Source organism: Sander lucioperca, chromosome 13, assembly GCF_008315115.2.
Source record: "Sander lucioperca isolate FBNREF2018 chromosome 13, SLUC_FBN_1.2, whole genome shotgun sequence".
NCBI classification, from domain to species: domain Eukaryota; kingdom Metazoa; phylum Chordata; class Actinopteri; order Perciformes; family Percidae; genus Sander; species Sander lucioperca.
The window spans coordinates 35,675,701-35,698,200 of record NC_050185.1 but is presented as its reverse complement, the minus strand read 5'-3'; the positions used below and the strand labels follow the sequence as shown (position 1 = coordinate 35,698,200).

The following is a 22,500-nucleotide window of genomic DNA, read 5'->3' as shown; positions in this document are numbered from 1 at the left end:
GTAAGCAAAGCACTCAAAGTCCCACAAGAAAAAGTATATTGTCCGTTTCCAAAATATAGAAGTCCACACAAAAAAATCCAACAAAAAAGTCCACCTTGGGTTTTCTTAAACTTAGTTCACTTTTAGAGCAAAACAAAACAAAATAGGTTCAATCACAGTCTTGTAGTCTACTCGTAGTGCACAACAATAATAATAAACAAAAATAAAGACACTTCCAGGTAAAGTAAAAGGTTTGTAGACTTACAACTATTCCAGTCAGTCAGTCAAGTAGTCAGTGCAGTCAGTCCGTGAATCCAGTCCGGTGTTTAGCAGGAGTTGTGGTGAAGACCGCTGTCGATGAGCTGCTGAGACATGGGAATGCAGTGATCCGGAGTTTTTCGGGTAGGTCGTTCAGCGAGGAGCTGTCAGTGGCGATTTAAGCAAAAACGTTTTAAGGGATTACGACGACCTTAACTTTATCTGCCACGCAACTGAGCTGTAGCTCCGCCGCCCCCGTGTACTGCCTTTTCCTCCGTAACGTTCCACTCGATCCTACTACCAGGAAGTCTCTCCTCCCACTCTCCTTCCACTCTCCTTCCGTCAACCTGACTCTTACAAGGAGATTTTTTACACGCCCCCCTCCGGCAACAATCAGTGTGTCCACTCAAATGGGTGTTTCCCGGTTTTACACAGGTGGTGAAACCTGGTGATGATTTCAGGTCGTCACAAAACGTTTCCTCCATGTTCCCCAATGTCTAAACACAACACTCTGTTCTAAAGCTACATAAACACAACCACACCTTCTCACTTCAAAACTCAAACTTTCACACCAAAAGAGCAGCTCGAAGCTTTCAAACATGTAAACACTATACACATCATTACACACTACAGCAAAACAATTGAAAACACAATGCTCAATTTGTGAGAAGGTTCTTTGTTTCATAACTGCCAATGCATATTTTTAGAAACTTTACAGTAATGGATCTTCTTAAATCTCTGCAGAGGATTAGGCATTTAGATTTGTGAGTTTCATATGAAGAGTATAAATCTATAGTAAATTCTGCATGTACACTACTGTAACACAATTCAATGCAAAAACAGAATCTATTGCACACAACAGTACTCTTGAAAACATGATCAGGGTGTGAAGTTTTTTTATTTACTTTATTCACACCACACACACACCACAATCACTGTGCGGCATCATGTCGCTGAGCTGCATCGGGCCACATCACCTCATCCACATCGCAGGCTATATTGTCTCTGCGTGGGAAAAGCGCCCTGGTATGGCGAATCCATCCTTGGAAGGCCTCCACTGGGATGTCAACACAGGCCAGCTCCATTGCCCTTAGGAGGTTCTCTCTAGTGTATGGTTGTCTGTCATAAACCTTCCATCTCCACGATGAGAAGAACTCCTCTATAGGGTTCAGGAAAGGGGAGTAGGGTGGCAGACAGACGTTTAAAAAGTGTTTACTGTTGGTGGTGAACCACTCTCTGATTTGGTTTGTTCTGTGGAAGCGTACATTGTCCCAAATGATCACATAAATGTGATGTGCGGGCCCAGGATGGTGTTGTTGGCGGTCCAGGCGGATGTCTTTTACCTCCTCTAGGAAGGTGAGGAGACGTTGGGTGTTGTAAGACCCAAGGACAGCATGCCGGTGGACAAGCCCCTCCAAACCCCTTTGCCTTCGTTTCTGCAGGTTGAAGCCAGCCTCATCCAGGAAGAGGTACTCATGAGGTCTGGCCATCGCATCCAACTGTAATATCCTCTGTGAAAATGTGAAAGTGCACAGGTGTTCAGAACAACAGTCAGTCAGGTAGCACAGTATTGTCCAGAAGTAATGTAGGCCACTGAGCAACACAGTATGTCCACTAACTGTACTGTGAACATGGATGTATACTTACTTGCACATACTCGTAGGTCTGTGTGTCGCGCAGAGTTGCGCTCAAAGGGAACCCTATAGACCTGTTTCATCCGCATCTTTTGGCGCCGGAGAACTCGGTCTATTGTGGCCAAGCTGACATCATCAATGCTCTCAAAGTTGACATTATCGGCAATGACTTTGTCTCTGATCTCCCGGAGTCTGATGAGGTTGTTCTCACGAACCATATCCACAATGAGGGTTTCTTGTGCCGCTGTAAATATGGCAACCCTCCCACCTCTATGTGGCATTCTTTCAACTCTAAAGAAAGAAACATGTGTTGTCAATTGACATGTTTTACAATACAGTAACAACTGATTTGAAACCAATAGACTACTTTCACAGGCTTGTAAAATTGTATTGTGACAAAGAAAGCAATAGAGTACAATACCTGTTGTGTTGTCTGAATGCCCTGATAATGGTGGCCACGGTGAACCTACTCAGGTTTGGACGGACTCTTAGTCCTGCTTCAGCCATTGTCATGCCATGGACAATGACATGGTCAATGACTGTTGCTCGCATCTCGTCCGTAATGATGGTGCAAGGTTGTCTTGCTCTCCCTCCTGGACCTTCTCCTCTCCCTTGTTGGCCTGCTCCTCTTCCTCCTCTGATTTGAACTCCTCTTCCTCGTTGGCCTGCTCCTCTTCTTCCATGGCCAGCTCTTCTCCCTCCTCTGACTCGAATTCCTCTTCCCCTGACTCTGCCTTCATCCATTGTGTTTGTTTGGAATCTTCAGCAAACTGTGCACTCTGAACTTGCTTTTATACATGTGGTCACAGCATTAGCAACAAGTGTCTTCAATTTTGAGTCGTTGTGTGTAATGAATGACACCAGGTGTGTTCATTGTGTTCAAATATTGCTGACTGTGGCAAGCATTTTGCATCACATGAGCTTTCATTTGAGAATATGAGTTCTTTTGCAACTCGTGTTTTAGCAAAGAAAAATGTGTTAAGATTTATGAGAACGGAGGATTGTGTTTTGTGAATTGTGTCTTCATGTGAAATGTATTTATGATATTGGAAAATGATGGCTAGATTTAGTAAATGTGTTTAGACAACTGGTCCAACATTTGGTTTAGAGGATTGGCTTTTGTGTTTTAGCATTTGAGAAAAACTCTAATGATTTCTCATTATCAATAATTATCAACAATGACTTAACAAGGTGGAAACAGATAATATCAATATTCAGTTTTCATTTTTAGAACAGGCCTGAGGGCTACTCATGTGGTCCTTGGGGGCTACCTGGTGCCCGCGGGCACCGTGTTGGTGACCCCTGGTCTACACACACCACTTCCCATCCTGGACCTTAGAGAACAGTGGTTGACTCATGTTTGAGACTAAAGTACATGTGTTGAACTGTAAAATGGATTTAGCAGCATGTGTGTGAATAACTTCAAACTTTAGGGTGTTTGTTGGGTTAGGGTTAAGGGGTTAGGAGTTAGGGTGTACACATATCCTCTACAAGTATAATTGTAGCTGTATTATTTGTGTGCCCTTCAAAAATTGCTCTTCAGAAATGTAATGTTTATTGCCCAAATGTTAGATGAGATTTACACGCATGGGTATGTCCACAAATGGATTACATGGATGAAAGAACTGAATGAAAAGCAAACAAAAGAATGAGTGATAAACATCGTCAAATGTACTGTAACAACACAAGCTGACAGAGACAACCTGATCTCTCCATCTTTCTGTTTAGTTTCATGTTGTCTGAGGACAAACTTCCTTGTTGAAAGCAATCATCCAGAAAACAGGATCTGTTACAGGACACCTGAGGAGGTGAGGAGAGGTAAACAGCAGCAGGAGAGGGAAAGTGGATTCGAGGAGGGTAAAAGAGAAGCTCGCTGCTATATAACCACTCTGAGTCAGACTGACTGTATCGTTTTGACTTATGGCTCAAACACGCAGGCCTGTTCCAGGATTATTATCATCATATTATTAGCTCAATGGTCGCATGAAAAGTCCTTTTTTTATTAGCATTTTTAAATTTTCAAACAGCGTGATATACAGTACAATCAATATAACAAACGTAAAAAAAGAAAACAGAGTATCACCTCCCTCCAATTTCCCACCACCCCCAAACCCACCCAGTTCAGGTCCAAAGTGGGCGGGGGACCTACGGAGCAGACCTTCACATGGCTAACAAACAAATCTGAGCCCCAGGACCTGAAATCCCCAACAACCAACAGGGACCCCCAGTGTCCCCGACTCACAGAACAACAGATCAGTCCGATATCCGAGAGATAACAACATAAACAGGCCGTCAGCATGGCAGCATCACAAGCTCAAAGCACAGGACTCGAAAAAAACTGTACTGTTCTGATCATTTCCTTTTGATAATGTCAAGCAAACACATGTAGAGATCGGCCCCAAATAATACCATCACAAGCTGCCAGAAGTTCTGATGTTATTGGATCAGTAAACTGAAAGACTCGCTCACTTCTACCTTTTATTCCTCTTAAACAACCAACCCAAGTCCAGAAACATTAACATTTACGTTTACCTTTTAGAATAAAAGGAACATGAAGTCAGATTCAAGAGTTTTCAGCAAAACTCTTGAATCTTGAAAAAAAAAGATTTTATTAAAAATGTAAAACATTCTCTCCACTGCCGCCTCGAGAGCCAGATATTCTGATACACAGAGAGAAGAAGGGGTTAACATGTAGTCTGAGTATCTTTAATATAACTGGGGTGTGTGATCGACAGGATTGAGATAAAAGTCAAGAAACTACTTCATTCTCTTACTATCTGTCTCCTAGTGAGGATCAGAAAGGGTTTGGACCATTGATCAGGGGGTTTGGGAACAGTCTGGCTCTGGGTCAGGGGTCAGGCTGCCTCTCCTCATCACTGCTGTCATAAAGGGTCCTTTAGGAGACAGGAAGTGTGCTGTTACCTGTACAGGTGAGCCAGCAGCCTTCTAAAAAACATGAAATAAGTTCCTTTAAAGTGATGGTTGGGAGTAATTTCACCCTAGGCTGCTTTGCACCTTGACCTCGAGCCAAACACCCCCCCATAAGCTTTTCTCCCTTGTTATAACGTTGGTAGAGTTAGCGTTATCAGCTGGTTAGCTTAGTGCAAGCGCTAATGGATCCACGTTTGTATCTCGTAAATTACCCCACTAATAATGCCCGGAATGATACCAAACTTCTACAGTAGTACAAACAAATTTAAGTTCAATTCATCGAGATGAATACAGAAAGAACAACAGTTTTATGAATTATAATAACTAAACTATCTACTTTCTCTTAATGTGACTTTATTCTGTGTCCATATAAAATGATATGGATGATACAGATGTTGATTGTCCATGAGCCACATTGGCCGCTTACCTTCCAATACGATGGTTTTGTTGTTTTACAGTATCGGTCCCTTTGACTGCTTCGTATTGCATGTTGAACTGTGCATGCCCAGATAGCAATTTATCTTTGGCCCAAATGTGGCCCACATATGCAGTTCTCTTATGGCCCACATTTGGCCTTGAATGACGGCGCTGACCTCAGGTGAGTGTGGCTCCCAAAACTCAGCCACAGGTCCCCCTAATGTGGCCCAAATATGCAGTTCTCTCATGGCCCACGTTTGGTTTAGTTTGAAATGTAAACAGACTACAGATAACTAGTTACCCAGTTTAAAAAGTAACCATTTTAATTACTTTATCAAAGTAGTGAAATTTATTACATCTGATTACTTTTTGATTAGTATTCTTAACATGTTTATAACTGGGCTATACAGCTGAATAACAGTGAATTTCAACCAGGCAGTTTAAACCTCACAGTAGTACCAACATAGTCAGACTTATAAAATGCAATATCTACATAAAGCTACATATAAGCTTTTTAATTGAAAAGAATTTTTCAGATGTAACCCCATTGTAATCACCAATATTTGATAAGTAACTCTAAATTAATTACATTTTTCCGCAGTGACTAGTTACATGCAGTTTCTTGCTCCCAAACCTATAGAAACACAGTGAACCAGCAGCTATCAGGGTGCGGCAGCTGACTGATATGCAATTGCAGACTCAAACAGTTTAGAATTACAAATTTACAAATGTTCCCTAAATACCTCAATTGCCTCAGAAATGCCATGGTAGATGCTTGCTAGCCCTAACCCTGCACCCAGAGAACCTCTAGTGCACACTCAGTTACTGCAGTAAGGAAAGTCAGACGGGTGTATGGTAAAAGTTAGCTTGAAAATAAAGTTTTTAGGCAGCTTGGACTGAATTTTGTAATGCTTTTTATTTGCACATGTGCTCCTCATACATTTAACAGTTAAGACTGGTCCTGGCTGGTTTCTGTCTCAAGTTCTCTGGCTGTTTCTGTCTTTTTAACTTTTTAAACTATTTTTTTAACTAGTATTATAGTTTTGTCATTTTAAGAAAAAAGGAACACATACCAATATTGAACATTTGAAAACACACTAAAAGAAAATTAATCTTAACATTTACTAAAATAGAACATGTTAATAGTATAAAATGAATCTTAACCAATCTATAAAACACAATAAAACAACTATTTACGTGTGTGTGTGTGTGTGTGTGTGTGTGTGTCAGGGTACCCCCAGGATCCTGCAACTTAAATTCAAGGCTTTTTAAGACCTTTTTAATACCATTTCAAATTAAATTCAATGCCAACTTCGTACCCATTCCGACAGAAGTATGAGGGGAAAATGTAAAATCTGTATACATTTTTCAACCCTAGAAAATAATGATGTACAAGTAGGCTACTTGAATTAAATAAAACATTTTATTTAAATTATCAGTCATATTTAATACAATTTACTGGATAATAATATAATCGAATTAAATAAGCTATATTACACTGCATAATGAGCACTTTTACTTTTGGTACTTTAAGTATATTTTGATAATACTTTTGTACTTTAACTTAAGGGAGATGTTGAATGCAGGACTTGTAACTGACAAGTAACTTGTAACTCTACAACACAGTTTTTTCTACTTTTACTGCAATACATGATCTGAGTAAGTCTTCCACCTCTGGAAATCACCAATAACAGTCATGCATGAAAACCTGCAGCAATGTTTAACACTGAAAACACAGCTCAGTTCAGCGTTTACTTGCAGCTCTGCTACAGTAGCAGATAGCCGTTAACATTACCTGCCGGTCACATCGTCTCTAAATAGTCCGCTCACACTGAAGTCCTGCACAGATCAAGAGATGTTAGAGTCCGATGACTGCTCGATACGCTGCCCTTCTCGCCCTCTCCAAAATCTTTTTAGACAGGTTGAGTTGAGCCTCGAGCGCAGTCAGCGCCACCAGCCTGCCGTACTGGCTCGTCCTGAGGGCCTTCTCTGGTGTCTGCTGAGGAAAACAACCACAAAACACAGAGTGAGGTCTGATGTAACAGACATAAAATGGACTGAGTCTTTAAAGTACATATCTTAGAGTTTTACTTACATTTTGTAGCCTCGCTATAAACTCCCTCTCCTCCTCCAGTCCCGAGGTCCCTGACTCCTGGTAGGGGACAGGGGTTTCGTCCTCGGAAATGGAGGAGGAATCAGGATTGCGGGACCTCTTCCTGGTGGTGGAGGCTTCTGGTGACTCTGGTGATGGTACAGTGGGGGTGAGGGCCTGGCGGAAATCCCTCATCCTCTTTGACTGGGCCACGTTCAGGCTGAGGGCGTAGAAGCAGTCAGCTGTGGCCGTGTTGTGGCACAAAGGTGGCCACCATCTTCTGCTGCTCGGCAGACAGGTTGTTCTTTGCCTTAAAACAGTAGAAGAGAAAAGATTGCTACAGCCAGCAGAGTTTTAATGAAATCCAGCATTAACAGATGAGTGACTGAGGAGAACTCACATGAGCAGACACAGCGGTCCTTAGGTCGGTGAAATTGGGGGACCCTTTAAGGCCCATCTCCGCCCACGCGTCCTGCAGGTGGTGCAAGAACTTTTAGCATGGGCCCTTCTTAGCCGTGAAAAAAACCAGCTGGTTCAGTGGCTTGCTGGCCGTCCGCAGCTGCAGCCTCCTCTCCAGCCAGCGAAACTCAGTCTCCAAGAACATTTGGGCCGCCCCAAATGGCTTGTCTTGTGTTCCCTGACACAGAAAACAGACTCTTTCAGAGGAAACAATAACAAAAACAGACTCACAAGCAGTGATGACAACAGTACACAAGTCGAGATTTTAATACTTACAGAGATCACAAAGAGAGGGAGAGAAGACAAAAAGTATTTCAGTACAGGGAGGGGAAGATAAACACACACAAAGACATCACTTTGCATGGCAGGCTTCCGTTGGAGATGGACTATTTTGGCTATTTTCGAGAAAGGGATGCACACTTACCAGGCAGCTTTGGGACCCCCAGTTTGGCCCCCTCCTGGCATGGCACCACTTCAGGTCCTCGCAGGATATTATCCTGGCCATCTTGCGGCTTTTCACTGCCAGCTGGTGCAGGACAACGTTCCTGGTTATGTCTGTGAGGCACTTTATGACGGTGCGCAGCACGCTCACCACATCGATCGCAGTGAGGCGAAACTGGGCAGTGAAAATAAAGTTTGGTTATTTGGTGGCAACTTTGGTTTGAGTAAAGCTGCAAACTTTTTGAAGTCAATCGACTCACACAGTTGTGTAGACATCCCAGTATCAATCCACATATTAACCCACGCTTCCTCCTGCTTTTGGTGTTTCTGTCCATAACTAGCAAAGAAAGATTGTTCTTGCTCGGGCTTTAACTTCTGGATATTCGGCAGCGTTGCCACAACGGACCAAATGGCTTCACTCGCATCTTTCTCCGCCGCTGTTATGGAACTACAACTCTAGCGCACGACCTCAACGTCATCGTTCTCAACCACTCCCTCTGTTTGCTGAATGGACCGGTAAAGATTTGGCTGGAGAAAACCCAAGACTATACCACAAACCCAGACGTAGTACTGAAGGAAAATGAAAATTGAGCGGAAGTACGTAGGAGGGCAGAGCCAGGTTACAATTTTATAGCATTTGAAAAAAAAAAAAAAAATGTAATGGTTTCAAAACAGTGTCAAGACTAAAGTTTGACAGTTTGTTGTTCACTCAACATCCTCTGATCTTAACTATTAGTCAAAAAAATGAATAATTTCTGCTTTTTTTAACTCAAAAATTAGGTATGTCATTTAAATTAGGTTTAAAGACCATGAATTTAAAAAAAATTGAGAAAAATGACAAAAACATGTATGTGAAGTGTCAAAAACATTGGAAAAAGTGCCAAAAATAGTTCATTTTCAATTTTGACCCGGAAGGACATGACATTCATGGTGGACGGGAAGACAACGCGAGGGTTAAGGTGTGGTTGGCCGCATAGTTGATCAGTTTCTCGGCTTACTTTTAGATAAAAAGTAAAGACTAGACATGATTGAAAGGATGTGGATTGCAGGGTCAAAGAAAATGAGCAACAGGCAGGGGGGAGAATAACACCTCCCCTTCAAAGTCCATCTTATTCTGTTTGAAGTCCAAAATCCCTGTCTGGCTCACACCACACTCACCGTAACTCAAGTAGGGCCTGGCTCCTTACATTTGGGCCAGGTCTGGCCCACACGACACTCACCGTAACCCAGGTCGGGCTTGGCTCCTTACATTTGGGCCACATCTGGCCCACATGACAGTTGCCCTAACCCAAGTCGGGCCTGGCTCATTACATTTGGGCCAGGTCTGGCCCACACGGCACTCACCGTAACCCAGGTCGGGCTTGGCTCCTATAGTTGGGCCAGGTCTGACATTTGAGGTATAATCTTAAAACACACATATATATGTCCTACTTTTGTTTCTTACCAATTGAAGGAAAGAATTTCAGGTTCCTCATTCCAGGGATGTCCGCTGCCCTGGAAAACTTTTTTCAGGCTTGTTCCTGGCTCCTGCTCAATTTCCTGCTGGTCCAGAAGCAGGAACGGAGGCTGCTCCCCAATATATATATATATATATATATATATATATAATATTTTGTCTTCTTTCAGACTATTACAAAAAAAAACAGATGCACATTTAGATATTTATTTTACCCTACTTTGCCCAAAAGTTAGCATTAGATAAAGCCTTGTTTGCATTTAAACAGAAACATTTCAGAAAAATAATTGTCTTAATGTCAGTAAAAGGGAAGAAATGTCATGTTGTTAAAATGTATTACCCTACCTGTAATGTATGAAACTTACATAATGTTACACCAAACTTTCCAGTTTCCTTCCTCTCTATATTCTGAAGGTTTTTACATTCGGGATTAGTTCATATATCATTCAAAAGCCTGATTTATGTAAAAGGTTATACCTAAAAATGGCACACAATAGATTTTTTTCTTCTTGGCTGTTCAAAATTCCCTCTGTAATTATGTGTGTAATCTACTCTATAAATGTGTTCTGTATATTCATCGTTAAAAATAAAATGACTGAATGAATGAAAATAACTTCCAGGTAGTTGTGTATAAATCAGAGCGAACCAGCGATGTGTCCGCCTGTCTTTGTCAGCATACTAAAGTACTTAATACAAAACTTTTAGTGATGTTACACAAACAATTAAAAACACATGCAATATGGAAACGTGAGCATTCAAAATATGCTACATGATAGCTGAATACAAATTTCCCTCCTTTTTCTGCATGTCCATTTTTCAGCGAGCAAGATGGCGGAGTTCGTCTTTTAATACAGACGTAACTTATGTAGACTGAGGAAGGTGACAGTTGCCATGAAAAAAAGCTTTTGCCGCCCATTTTTAAACTTCTAAATTAAAATATCCAAAAATAATTTACCATTGGCAAATGTCCGTACGTTACTAACGGTCGGTGGATTAGCTATCGTTAGTAACGTTTTATTCATAAACCTCTCCTTAAACCGAGTTAAATCAACGTTAGCTACGTTTTAGCATGCTAACATTAACCTAGCTAGCTAGCCAGCCAATGTAGCATACGAAGACTCAGATATATCTTAATAAAAAAGAAAACCAATAACTTATTAGATAACGTAAATTTGAATGTGCAAACAGACATAGAAGATTACAACGATACAGTCATGATGTCTCCATTAGAGACTGCTTTGAAATAACGTTAATTAAGTTCAATGTCAGTTACCCTTCATAAGCTAGCTAGCTAAGTTACGTTGGCTAATGTAGCTAATGTTAAAGAGTTTATTCTAAAAGCACTGTTCAAACAAGCACATTTTCAGCAACAAACTACCGGTAAAATGAAAATGCTTACCTCGCCTCCCTGCCCCAGGAACCGAAGTGTAGTTTAGGAGAAAATTTGCTGCTGGTCCGATTCCAACTCACCAACAGATGAGAAACAACAGTGGTACGATCGGGTACTGACAGTGGGGTGACTGGGTTACGCCAGTTTAAGAGGTGCGCTCGTTTTTAACGTGTGAAGATCCAGCAGGCGGGGTGCCAGATAGAGCGCACTCCTGAATGTTTCTGTCTCCGCCCGCCATAGTCCTTTGCTGGTATGTATTTGCAACGCATATCGTGTTATATTTAATAACGTTACTTGAATAAAAAGAACATAAATCGACAGGCTATTATTATAAAATCATTAGACTGTTTTAAAACTAGGCTAAACCTATACACATATGATGTGATCTGATGTAATGATACGAAACAAACGTTTTTTGTCACGTTTCCATCCCATGTCATGACTCGAGTGTGTGCGTCTGTGTGTGTGCGTGCGTGTATGTTCGTGCGTGGAAAAAAAACATAAACTAACTTGACTTATACCTCAAAACATTTACTCAATTACTACAGTATAGGCTTACTTCTTGTGTAATTATTTTTAATACGCCACTACATTTATTTGGCATCTTTAGTTAAAAGTAAATACAATTACACCCACCTTTTTTCAGCTGCAAAATGGAAGTGATATTTACATTAATCCATCAATAATTTCTGTACTTTCACATTTTGAATGCAGGTAATTTACCAAGTATTTATTGCAGTGAGCCTGAGTGATCAAAACAGCAAATATAAATGTATTATTTATTCTTAAGTCTTCAAAAAAGTCCACTGTTTTACATTTACAGCTTACATTTAAGCTTTTACATAAAAGCTTTTATTATGAAGCAGCCACATTAGAAAATGTTGAGTCTTCACATCAACTTAACACAACTGCTTTAATCGAACATAAAACATAAAAATGAAGCAGATATAACATAGAAACTAAACTTTAAACCACAATCAGACAAACTGAGCACATACTTTTAAACATGCCATGTTTGTAAACAGAGAGGAAATCCCTTTTACAGGTTACCTGTGGAAAGAAGGCTCAAAAAGCTCATACAATTTTTCATTTACCGGTAATTTCATTTATCTCAAACAATCAACAATGTTGCAAGACAAAACATAAAATAAAACACAATCAGAATCTAACAAAAAGCAAAATAAAATATATAGATAGTAATATAAAATATATATATATAGTAGATAAAAATAAAAAATGACTGAAATAATAGTTTCAAAATACTCTGCGTTTTGACTCAACACTGCATGAGGATGAATAATACAGGAACCAATGACAACTGATGAAAGACATGTTGTCACTCTGAGGCAAATAATTCAAAAGTCCTATACAGTAGCTTATGTGAGCACATTGGCTGAAACTAGAATACATAAGTTTGTGTGTGCGTGTGTGTGTGTGTGTGTGTGTGTGTGTGTGTGTGTCTGTGTGTCAGCACACTGAATTAACAAAACAAGTAACATTAGACCAGGTTATTTGTTGCACGCTGTCTGGCACGCCGTCCTCCATCTCTATCTCCAGCAAGATGAAGCCATCTTTTAACCCACTGCTCAACTTCTTGGTCAGTGGATGTTGCAGTCAGGCGGTTTCTTCTCACTGCCTCTAAAATGAGATACAGCAAGAATACCATTGCATGGTTAGATTCAGTATCCTAAAAATGTTGTCAGAAGTTATACATTTGCACCCCTTTTACTTCTGACAGTACCACTACTACAAGCAGTACATGCCAAATGCGCAAAAAGTTAATAAAATCTGTGACAAAATCCTACACCACCAAGACTCACCATTGATTACTCCTTTAAGAGTAAGGGTCTTAAACGCTCCTTTGCCATTAACTCCTTTCCAGTTCAGCTGTCTGGCAACTTGATTGGTCAAGAGGAATCCCATCATCCTCCAAACAGTATCCTTGACAGCTGTACCCCCTCTTTGTGTCAAGGTAGTTGTCTAATAGACAAGGGAAAAGAAAGGCACCAGTAATTAAATGACTAAAACGTGGAAGCTCAAGCCTTTCTCTTTTTTAATGCTGACTTATCTCACAGTCCATAGTTTTCAGCTAATAAGCAATCAATATTTATAGTAAATCTGAATTTACCATTGATCAATAGATCATCCACATAGTATAATCTACAAAAACAGGCTATAATACGGATACAAATTAACAACATACTTAACATTCACATAACATGTACTGATATTGTCATGACTTGGGCTGTTTGTGGTGTATGTCACAGATTAAAGGAAATGTGGGTAAACATTTTGAATTTGAACATGTTTTAAATCATAAATAGATCGATAGATAGGTAGATTTCAGTTGTCCAGTTGCTCATATATGTATATGTAAATAAATAAAAATATACATTACCAGATTTTTCTTAAACTCCTGATCTTGCAACTGCCCCTCCAAAACCTGCAGATCATGTAGGCTTGCCATAGGAAATGTTTCTAGGGGCAGAGATGAGCTCTCCTCTGCAGTCCCTTTTAAGTCATACACCAGTTTTACCAATATTCCCATCTGTTCCTTAATCACTTCTTGATTGGTCAGGATGGTTCGTATCACAGCTAAAGCAAAGACATTAGATGAAATGGTATCTATGTAGTAGAGGTACGTATATACATTGTATGCATGCAGGCTTTCTTTTTATGATATTGACCCTACTTCTTTGAGCTACATTTTTTTTGCTTTTTGTGTTGAGCATTACATGCACATCTTGTTTGAATGCAGACTTTTCTCACAAATGTTAAGAATGGCTTTGCTACTATAGTTAATTTCTCACATTCGCTGAAGTCTGTATTTCGGGGACGGGTTGGTGTGGTTTTGGTTCTTGAATCAATCACTGCCAACAAGAGAACAAGACAGCATCAGAGTTTAAACTGTAAAGTGTAGAACACTATCAAAAACGTAATGCTCTTACAACCCTTCTGTTTAGGAAAGCATGAATGCTGTTTGGGATAGTAAACTTTAATTAAGTTTATCTGATTGGACAAGTGCAAACCAGCTTCTTCAAGTCTTGTACTGGTACAATTTTGTGTCATCTTCATATGATACCAAAACTACTTCATGTATGCTTGTTACTGAAGTATGATATAAATAACATAATATGTCAAACTTGGGGATGATTTCTTATAGAATATTAGATGTTTTATGAGCGGTGTTCTTTGTTTCTATCTGAGGATATACACTATGTTTTTACTTAAAAATAAGTCTTACTTTCATGTAAACTTTGTCAGTTTAAGGTAAATTAATAGCAGCTCATCCATATGCTCTTTTTTAACATTATTTTTACATAGCTGTTGGATGTGAATATTTTTTACTAGAATTTACATACAGTTGCTGGAATGGTCATTACTGGCCAGAGATGGTGTGTTTCTTCCAGTGAGTGCTATAGTGAAAGAAACATGAGTAAGCTATACCACAGGTTAGGATATTAAGTGGAAGATACAATAAATAAAATGTTTACTCACATTCAACATCCTCCTGCACTCTTGATCCCTGGGCTGGTGTTCTGTTGCACCTTCTTTCAGGGCACACTACAGAGACAAATAACAGGAATTTGTGGATGATGTGATCAAGCAAGGCCCTCATTTGGGGTTTTAATGACGATGGTGGAGAGTGGAAAGCTCTCATAGTTGTTCAACTGGGTTAAGATCTGGTGAGGCCATAGCATATAATTCATTTCATTTTCAGTCAGGTAGAATACGAATTTTATTATGTTGTAAACAGCACTCTCTAACAGTCATACTCACATTGACTGATGTCAGTCCTTTGAGTGCCTGAGCTTCCTGCATTTAAAGCTGTAGAGACAGAAACATGTCTGTGTTATAATTGTTAATATGTTAATATTGAAAAAAAAACTACTGGAATTGGCATATTATTGTTCTTACATTGTGAAAGGGGGAGCGAGTGTATCAGCATGTCCACTGGGGCAAGGTCTGGAGGGCTTGGTAGTGTGAATGGTCCCAGCCTCTCACTGTCACTGTCATCATCCTCACGGATTGGGTTCTTCTTCCTGCATTAGAAAAAAGTTAAACATGATCAAATAAGAAAGAAGGAATTATGCAAGGCTGTTACATGAGCTTCACATGAACCTCAGTTGTAGCTCTATTGCTCACTCTCTTCAACTTACAGTCTTCTCCGTTTGCGTTTTGGAGAGTCTTCTGAATCAGTCAAATCTGTGAATCGCTCAGCCTCTGGCAATTTGACTCTTGCTTCCTCGTATGTAGCTGTCACAGTGAAAATGAATGGAGACAATATAAGAACAAATCATTTTAAATACAATGTATATCAAATCTAAGCAAATTATGTCTTCTTCATACCTTTGCTTAATATTTTCCGCACTTTGTATGGAATCCAGTGAGGTCCAGTTGGTTCCTGTGATCTTACTGCTTTCACTATTTCATCATGTTTGTATGGTGGCCACATACAGGTGTTATCTTTTACCCAGATTGCAGGCACTACTTCCACTTCATTGGTGGACTCAAATATTACAATGTGAAACATGTCCTGATACAAGGCAAGAGGCAGAAGTAAATCAATTACAATGAAGACCAAAATGTGGATCAACTATGTAATATGTAAAACAAATAACTGCACTTACCAAATGTATTTACAGGGGCCAGTAACACCCTATGATATGGAAGATAAAATGAAAACGGCACCCAACAATTACATTACAAACTAAAAACTATATTCAACTATATACAAAGACTAAACAAGTACATGGGCTTAAATTGTGTGAGGAAGAGGGAACACTGCAAACTTGTCTCCCAGGGCCAAGCGCACACATTTTTGCACGGGCTTAACAATCTCTGCACAGAGCACAACAGGGGACAAATGGGAGACGATGTATATCCCCAGCTCCCTTGAATCGAGTGGGTAACTGTAGAGTGCCTCTTTGCCTATATACTCCTGGTACACGGCATACTCTTTGTCTGCGTGACCAATTATGTTTTTCACAGAAACAATTTTCCCATCAATGACAATACAGTCATCTTTACTTGATGCTTTTAGAATGACACCATCAGACGTGAACTGCTTGAACTGACTGACATTTCCCTGCAGCCACTCTGGCACTGGCCCATCTTGATGTGGATATTTTAAAGAGGTCTGCTGCTCAGTGGTTGACTCAAAATCGCAACCTCTCTGTTCCTGTTCAGATAACCTGCGTATAACCTGTGCTAGAGGATTGTCAGCTTTCCTTATCATTTTCTTAAGCTCACCCAAAAAGTTCTCAAAAGGGAAACCAGAGATACTGTCTAAATGCCCGTGTACCTTTACATCATCAGCAAGATGCACTAATCCATGAATGTTGTACACTACTTGGTCTTTACCATAAAGCAAGCCATAATGTTCCACAAATGAGACAAGAAAATGGTGAGCCACTTGGTTCATTTGTAAACAATACTGTGGGCTAACCAAAATATAGAGTGCAACAGAGAGAAGCATGAAGTTTCCATACACTGGAGGCAGCAAAACATCTCTCAAAACAACAGGACCAGTGAACAACAAAAATTGCCGCAGCTCTGTCGCTTTCCACCTGAGTCTCTCACTGAGTGCCCGAGGTTTCCTGACAAAATCAGATGGAATATGATGTGCCAATGCCAATAGTTTACCAGAGATTAAAGATGCCTGAATAGATGAAATCCTGGTACGCAGAGAGCCAGCAGTACCAACCCACAGTTCAAGAAGACGCCTCATAACTCCCAAGCAAACTAGATGCATGTAGTCATGGGGAAAACCAGCAACCATATCAATGCCAGTATCTACCAGAGGACAATGAATACGGTGGTGATCTTCATCTGTTTCTAATCGAAAAGATTCATCTGTTCTACAAGTTGCAGTAGCCTCTGGAAATGTCATACGGTGATTTGTGTATATTCCTTTTTGTAAGCACTTATCACAGCCATAATACCCTGTGTGGGATTTGATACCCTTGATAAATGCCCTTGCTGGAGCATCACAGATCACAGAGCCAACTTTGATAATAAATGTCTTGCCCTGACAAACAAATCCAGTACTCACACTTTTCAACTCTTGAACTAAATGTTGTAGGTATTCAGACAGTGTTTTTGGCTTTGCTGTCCCACAAAACAATGCTATCGCAAAAGGCTTCTTGGAGAGTTGTGATATTTTGCCAAGGATGGGCCAAAACTGAACAGAGGAACTTTTAAAGAGAGGTAATCCATCAAAATTTAGCTGCAACTGAAATACATGGCCCTCTGGAAAAGATAATAACCTGGTGAACTTTTTTCGGACAGTATTCACTATACCAAAATAGTGAAATGAGCCACCAGCAAGCATCTCCAATTTGTAGTCAGTCTTTGTTTTGAGCAGTGACCTTCCATCTTTTGGCAGGAAGGGAAAGTGGATCCTGAGAATTGATAGTAATGCTGACAGAGCCACCAAAGACACCCCAAACCTAACTGCCCAGTCAGCTAAGCTGCCCAATAAACTTTCATGGTCACTCTGCACACTGCTAGTTCCATTACAGCCACTGCAGTCACCTCTATCAAGATAGTCTTCCCTACTGAGCACCATCTCTTCAATTGGGCTGTTAAGGCATTCTCTCATGTCTTCATAACATTCTTCCCCCATATGCTCAGCCTCATCAATGTAACTGTTAATAGGTTTATTTATGCCCTGATGTTCTTCCGTGCCTACTTTTTGCAGTAAATTATGCACTTTTTTCCTAGCCCTCCTCCTTAAATTGCTACGCTCATTATAGTTCATGTCACCTGTTTTTCCAGTACAGTTGTCAAGAATTCACCAGTTGAGATCTCTAATCTGTGTAAAGAGAGGCACAGAGATGGGAGGGGGGACAGGAAGAAAGACAGAAATTGGTTAATACTAGCAGTCAGCATCATGATAAATTAAGTTCTTAATCCTTTTCAACATGCAGTGTTAATTGTGTGAATGCTGACTCAGCAGCATTCACAATATTGTTATTTGATTCATTTTTCTTCTTCCATACGTTTTTGGGTCGTCTCTAACTTCTGCATACATTCAGCTACGAAAACCATTCAATCCAGCATCCACATTACAGCTCGATACTTTAAAAATAAACCAATTTCAAAATAAAACACTCAGGTTTATGGTGATTTTTGCTGTCTTGGTTTCTCAGCTGTGTCTACAGCGATACATGTGATCAGTAAGTACAATAAAAGCCTCCCATCAAGTAGTATTATACTCAGCCAACCTATTCTGGATCAAGACAGTGGATGCTAGAAGCTCTGCTGTTAATAACATTACCTTACTCCTCATGCTCACTTGCCCAATACAAATTAAGCCCTGGTTACAGCGGATAGTTTTTTAATCTGTCAAAATAACGGAGGACCTTTTGTTAAAAAAAAACAGTCAATGTCGAAAATGTTCAGTTACGCGACTTCTGGTGACCTTATAAATATAACGTCCTCGTGTTAACCAGCTTTCAGCCCTTCATAAGGATGGCATAAGTACTGCACATTAAAAGGAAAAGAGGAAAAAAATGGGGATGGGGGGGGGCTTTGCCGCGGCAAAGAAGAAAAAAGCGCCATTAGCACGGCTGCTGAACTTAACTGTAACACCGGCAAAAATGAAAAATATATTCTTAATATCGACAAACGTTTTGGTTTAAATATTTAATATTTATACCGCCCTCTTTACGGGAGGGTCTGTTTGAAGACCAGTAACGTTATGTCAACTAAAATACTAACTAGAACAGTAGCTGAGTTCAAATTTTAAAAAAAACAACTGAATACCATGATGCGGTAATTTCTTGTGCGTTTTAAAATAAAACAAATCAACACCTTCATAGTAATACGCATATGACTGTTTAATAAAAGAACTTTGAATTAATTTGCAGATATACTCACACAGCAGAGTTACTTGCTGCTTCTTCGCTCGCTGTCCCGAGGGGAAAGGGAGAAAATCCACCAAGTGCAGAAGATGTCGCAGTGATGTCGCAAAACGCATGTGATGTCGTAATGTTGTAATCTCAGATTTGTATTTATTCAAGCGAGTCCAACATTCATACATACATCCATGGGATCCAAGCAGTGAGGAGTTAAACCGGTAGATGCTAGAGCGGATCCGCTAAACGTGTCGACATACGTAATTTTTTTACATTTAAACTTAGGTTACAGTTTTGGTTAACCCTTGCATTATGAATCCACATAAATGAGATCAATGGATTTTATATTGTTTGTTCATTTAGTCAAAACTGGTGTTACACCAGTGATGGTAACACCAGGGACATATATGTATTTTACAAAATGAAAGCTACCTTGACCACAGCTAATCATGTAGCTAAACTCACTAAACTATGTAAATTAATCAATTTTTTTTTTGTTTTTTGAACACTACTTAATATAGTTTCATAGTTGTCCTGGACAACTCACTGTAGCATGCGTGTATGGTGATGCCCAAATATGTAATTTTGCTTTGGGTTGGTATTGTAACACTAATGGCTGATGTCACATGCCTGTTGTTCAATAAAAGAAGATCAGATTTATTCCAGTTCATTTTATAGCCAGAGATTACGCCAAATTCGTTGAAGATTTTAAGAATTTTTGGAATAAAGTCCTCAAGATCGAAGGGAGGTTTTGAAGCCCATAGGGTTTTCCCTCAATGTCCTATATATGCCTTCCTGCTTCATTTCTTCTTGTATTGAGGAACAATGTGGGTTGATTACTGTCATTTTTATTTTGCTTGACCAACAGGTTGCTGGTTTGATCCCTGGAGTGACAGGATAAATGTGGGCAGTCAAGTGAAAGAGCAGCACGCCCTTCTTTTTCATTACCACTGCTGAAGTGCCCTTGAGAAAGGCACTTAGCCCACACATGCCTTAGTGGAGATGTTCAATAGCCAACAGATATGACTGTGTGATTGTGGTGGGCAGCATTTAGAATAATAATAAATGAAATCAGTTTACACATTTTTGTTTTTGTTTTTTACATTTCCCTTCTTATAAAATAAGTCATACCAGTTTTATCCACTTCAGAAATGCTAGCTAATAGCCTTGCATGACATTATGAGATAAATGAGAAATTTTCCAACATTTTAAAGGGACAGCATATTTACCAAGTGTATGTGTATGTGCAGTTAAATGTACAGTACAGGAAGTGATGTCAGAACTCTTCAGATTTATTCAGAATAAGGATTATTGTTGAGTCACAACAGTGCCATTACAGGGAGAGAGACATTTTCATAATATTATTTATAATATTTAGTTGGTATTTTATTTTGTTATGTTATCCACGTCATAAATGTGATATTGGTGTAAACATCATTGCATTTAAAATGGGAGAGGAATATATTTTTTAAACTCAAAATGCTGAAAAAAAAAAAATGTATTACAGTAAAAGTCAATTATTTAAAAATGTGTCTATCCAGTGGCATACGAATATTCTGCTGTTGTAGTCAATCTTCAGCATTTTATGCATTTTGTGGTCTGAGATACTTTTGCGCACACCACTGTAATTGAGTTGTCACCAAATATTGCTGAGACATGACCTATCAGGGATAACATAACGCAATGCAGTGCGGTGTCATGGGGGAGTGACATTCAAAATAATCAAATATCAAATAAAAAGTCTAGATTTATTTGCCTCATAACATCACTATATACTTCCACATAACTCTTGCCCAGTGTATCATATTAAGGCTATCTGCTCTACAAGACAGGCCAGCATACTTCATCCATAAAATGTGGTCTGGCTCACACAGCCCTTGTTGTAACCCTGGCTCTTTACATTGGGAGCACATGTGCCCAAACTACATTTGCCACTCACATCCGGCCCACCTGACAGTCGGCGCAACCTAGGTTGGGCCCGGCTTCTTACATTTGGGCCAGGTCTGGCCCACACGACACTCACCATAACCCAGGTCGGGCCGGCTCCTTACATTTGGGCCAGGTCTGGCCCACACGACACTCACCATAACCTAAGTCAGGCTTGGCTCATTTCATTTGGGCCACATCTGGCCCACACGACACTCACCGTAACCCAGGTCGGGGCCGGCTCCTTACATTTGGGCCAGGTCTGGCCCCCACGACACTCACCATAACCTAAGTCAGGCTTGGCTCATTAATTTGGACCAGGTCTGGCCCACACCACACTCACCGTAACTAATGTAGGGCCTGGCTCCTTACATTTGGGCCAGGTCTGGCCCACACGACACTCACCGTAACCCAGGTCGGTGCCGGCTCCTTACATTTGGGCCAGGTCTGGCCCACACGACACTCACCATAACCTAAGTCATGCTTGGCTCATTTCATTTGGGCCACATCTGGCCCACACGACACTCACCGTAACCCAGGTCGGGGCCGGCTCCTTACATTTGGGCCAGGTCTGGCCCCCACGACACTCACCGTAACCTAAGTCAGGCTTGGCTCATTAATTTGGACCAGGTCTGGCCCACACCACACTAACCGTAACTCATGTAGGGCCTGGCTCCTTACATTTGGGCCAAGTCTGGCCCACACGACACTCACCGTAACCCAGGTCGGGGCCGGCTCCTTACATTTGGGCCAGGTCTGGCCCACACAACACTCACCATAACCTAAGTCATGCTTGGCTCATTTCATTTGGGCCACATCTGGCCCACACGACACTCACCATAACCCAGGTCGGGGCCGGCTCCTTACATTTGGGCCACATCTGGCCCACATGACAGTTGCCCTAACCCAAGTCAGGCGCGGCTGATTACAAGTGGGCCACGTCTGGCCCACTCAACATTTGCCATTGCCGTAACTGAGCCTTAAGTGCCAAAAGTGGCACAAATTTGGCCCAAATATGTCTGCTATCTGGGATGTATTTAGGCTATTGAACTATAATGACTAATGCGTATGTTCATATGTATTGCCTCATTTATGTATTTCATTATCTATTTCATAGCCATATTTATGTATATTTATGTAAAGGGGGGCAAAAAATGGATGATCAGTGGCTCAGGAAGTTATAGGCTACAGTTTCTCTCAACCTCAGCCGGGACATTCTAAAACGCTTAACGTGAAAAAGCTTAACATGGTTTAATCTACCTAAACAATGATCAATCAGATATCAGTCAGTTATCAGTCAGATAACGTCCATAATAATTGGACTTTAGGTTAGATTTTTTGACAGTTTTCAGTGGTTATGAGGAGCAATATGAGATAGAAATTTGGTTTATCATTGTTTAGGTACATTAAACCACGTTAAGCTTCTTCCTCGCCATAGGCGCCAATGAAGAAGAAAACGTTAACGTGAGAGAACTTCTATAATCGTTGAATTTCAGTTTAGTTTTTTTGACAGGCTAAGTGTTCATGACAAGATAGGGCCATGAGAAATATGGTGATGGTTAAGTGTTTTTTTATCATGTTAAGTGTTGTAGAATGTCCCCTGCAGCCTGAGTTAAAGCAAATATGGTAGTGTATGTTTTGGTCATTCGATTTTC

The 22,500-nt window shown here is 40.4% G+C and overlaps 3 protein-coding genes across 4 annotated transcripts in view; 1 reads left to right on the top strand and 2 right to left on the bottom strand.

Annotated features, from left to right (window-relative positions):
- The window catches only part of LOC116036424 (bromodomain-containing protein DDB_G0280777-like), a 1,700,590-nt gene that overhangs the window by 1,266,772 nt on the left and 411,318 nt on the right, over positions 1-22,500 (top strand). The window lies entirely within an intron of this gene.
- The window catches only part of LOC116036425 (C1q-related factor-like), a 680,685-nt gene that overhangs the window by 329,668 nt on the left and 328,517 nt on the right, over positions 1-22,500 (bottom strand). The window lies entirely within an intron of this gene.
- On the bottom strand, positions 12,304-19,016 carry LOC116039527. Of its 2 annotated transcripts, XM_031284359.1 has the most exons (13): positions 18,942-19,016; positions 17,826-17,874; positions 15,689-15,717; positions 15,408-15,594; positions 15,218-15,314; positions 14,976-15,100; positions 14,838-14,885; positions 14,556-14,621; positions 14,420-14,473; positions 13,868-13,927; positions 13,456-13,652; positions 12,878-13,037; positions 12,304-12,695 (listed from the first exon to the last, which is right to left on the bottom strand). In XM_031284359.1, exons 4-13 carry the CDS (start codon positions 15,589-15,591, stop codon positions 12,556-12,558), a joined length of 1,131 nt encoding a protein of 376 aa, XP_031140219.1. In that variant the 5' UTR covers positions 15,592-15,594; positions 15,689-15,717; positions 17,826-17,874; positions 18,942-19,016; the 3' UTR covers positions 12,304-12,555. The 2 variants fall into 2 exon arrangements, with proteins under 2 accessions (XP_031140219.1, XP_031140220.1); XM_031284360.1 differs by lacking the exons at positions 15,689-15,717; positions 17,826-17,874; positions 18,942-19,016 and having other exon boundaries at positions 15,408-15,639.

Excerpts from the sequence above, each read along its gene's own strand:
- LOC116039527 (XM_031284359.1), bottom strand. The coding sequence starts at position 15,591 with ATGTTTCACATTGTAATATTTGAGTCCACCAATGAAGTGGAAGTAGTG. Across the intron at positions 15,315-15,407 it reads GCGGAAAATATTAAGCAAAG|CTACATACGAGGAAGCAAGA; the intron begins GTATGAAGAAGA and ends TCACTGTGACAG. Across the intron at positions 15,101-15,217 it reads AAACGCAAACGGAGAAGACT|GAAGAAGAACCCAATCCGTG; the intron begins GTAAGTTGAAGA and ends TTTCTAATGCAG.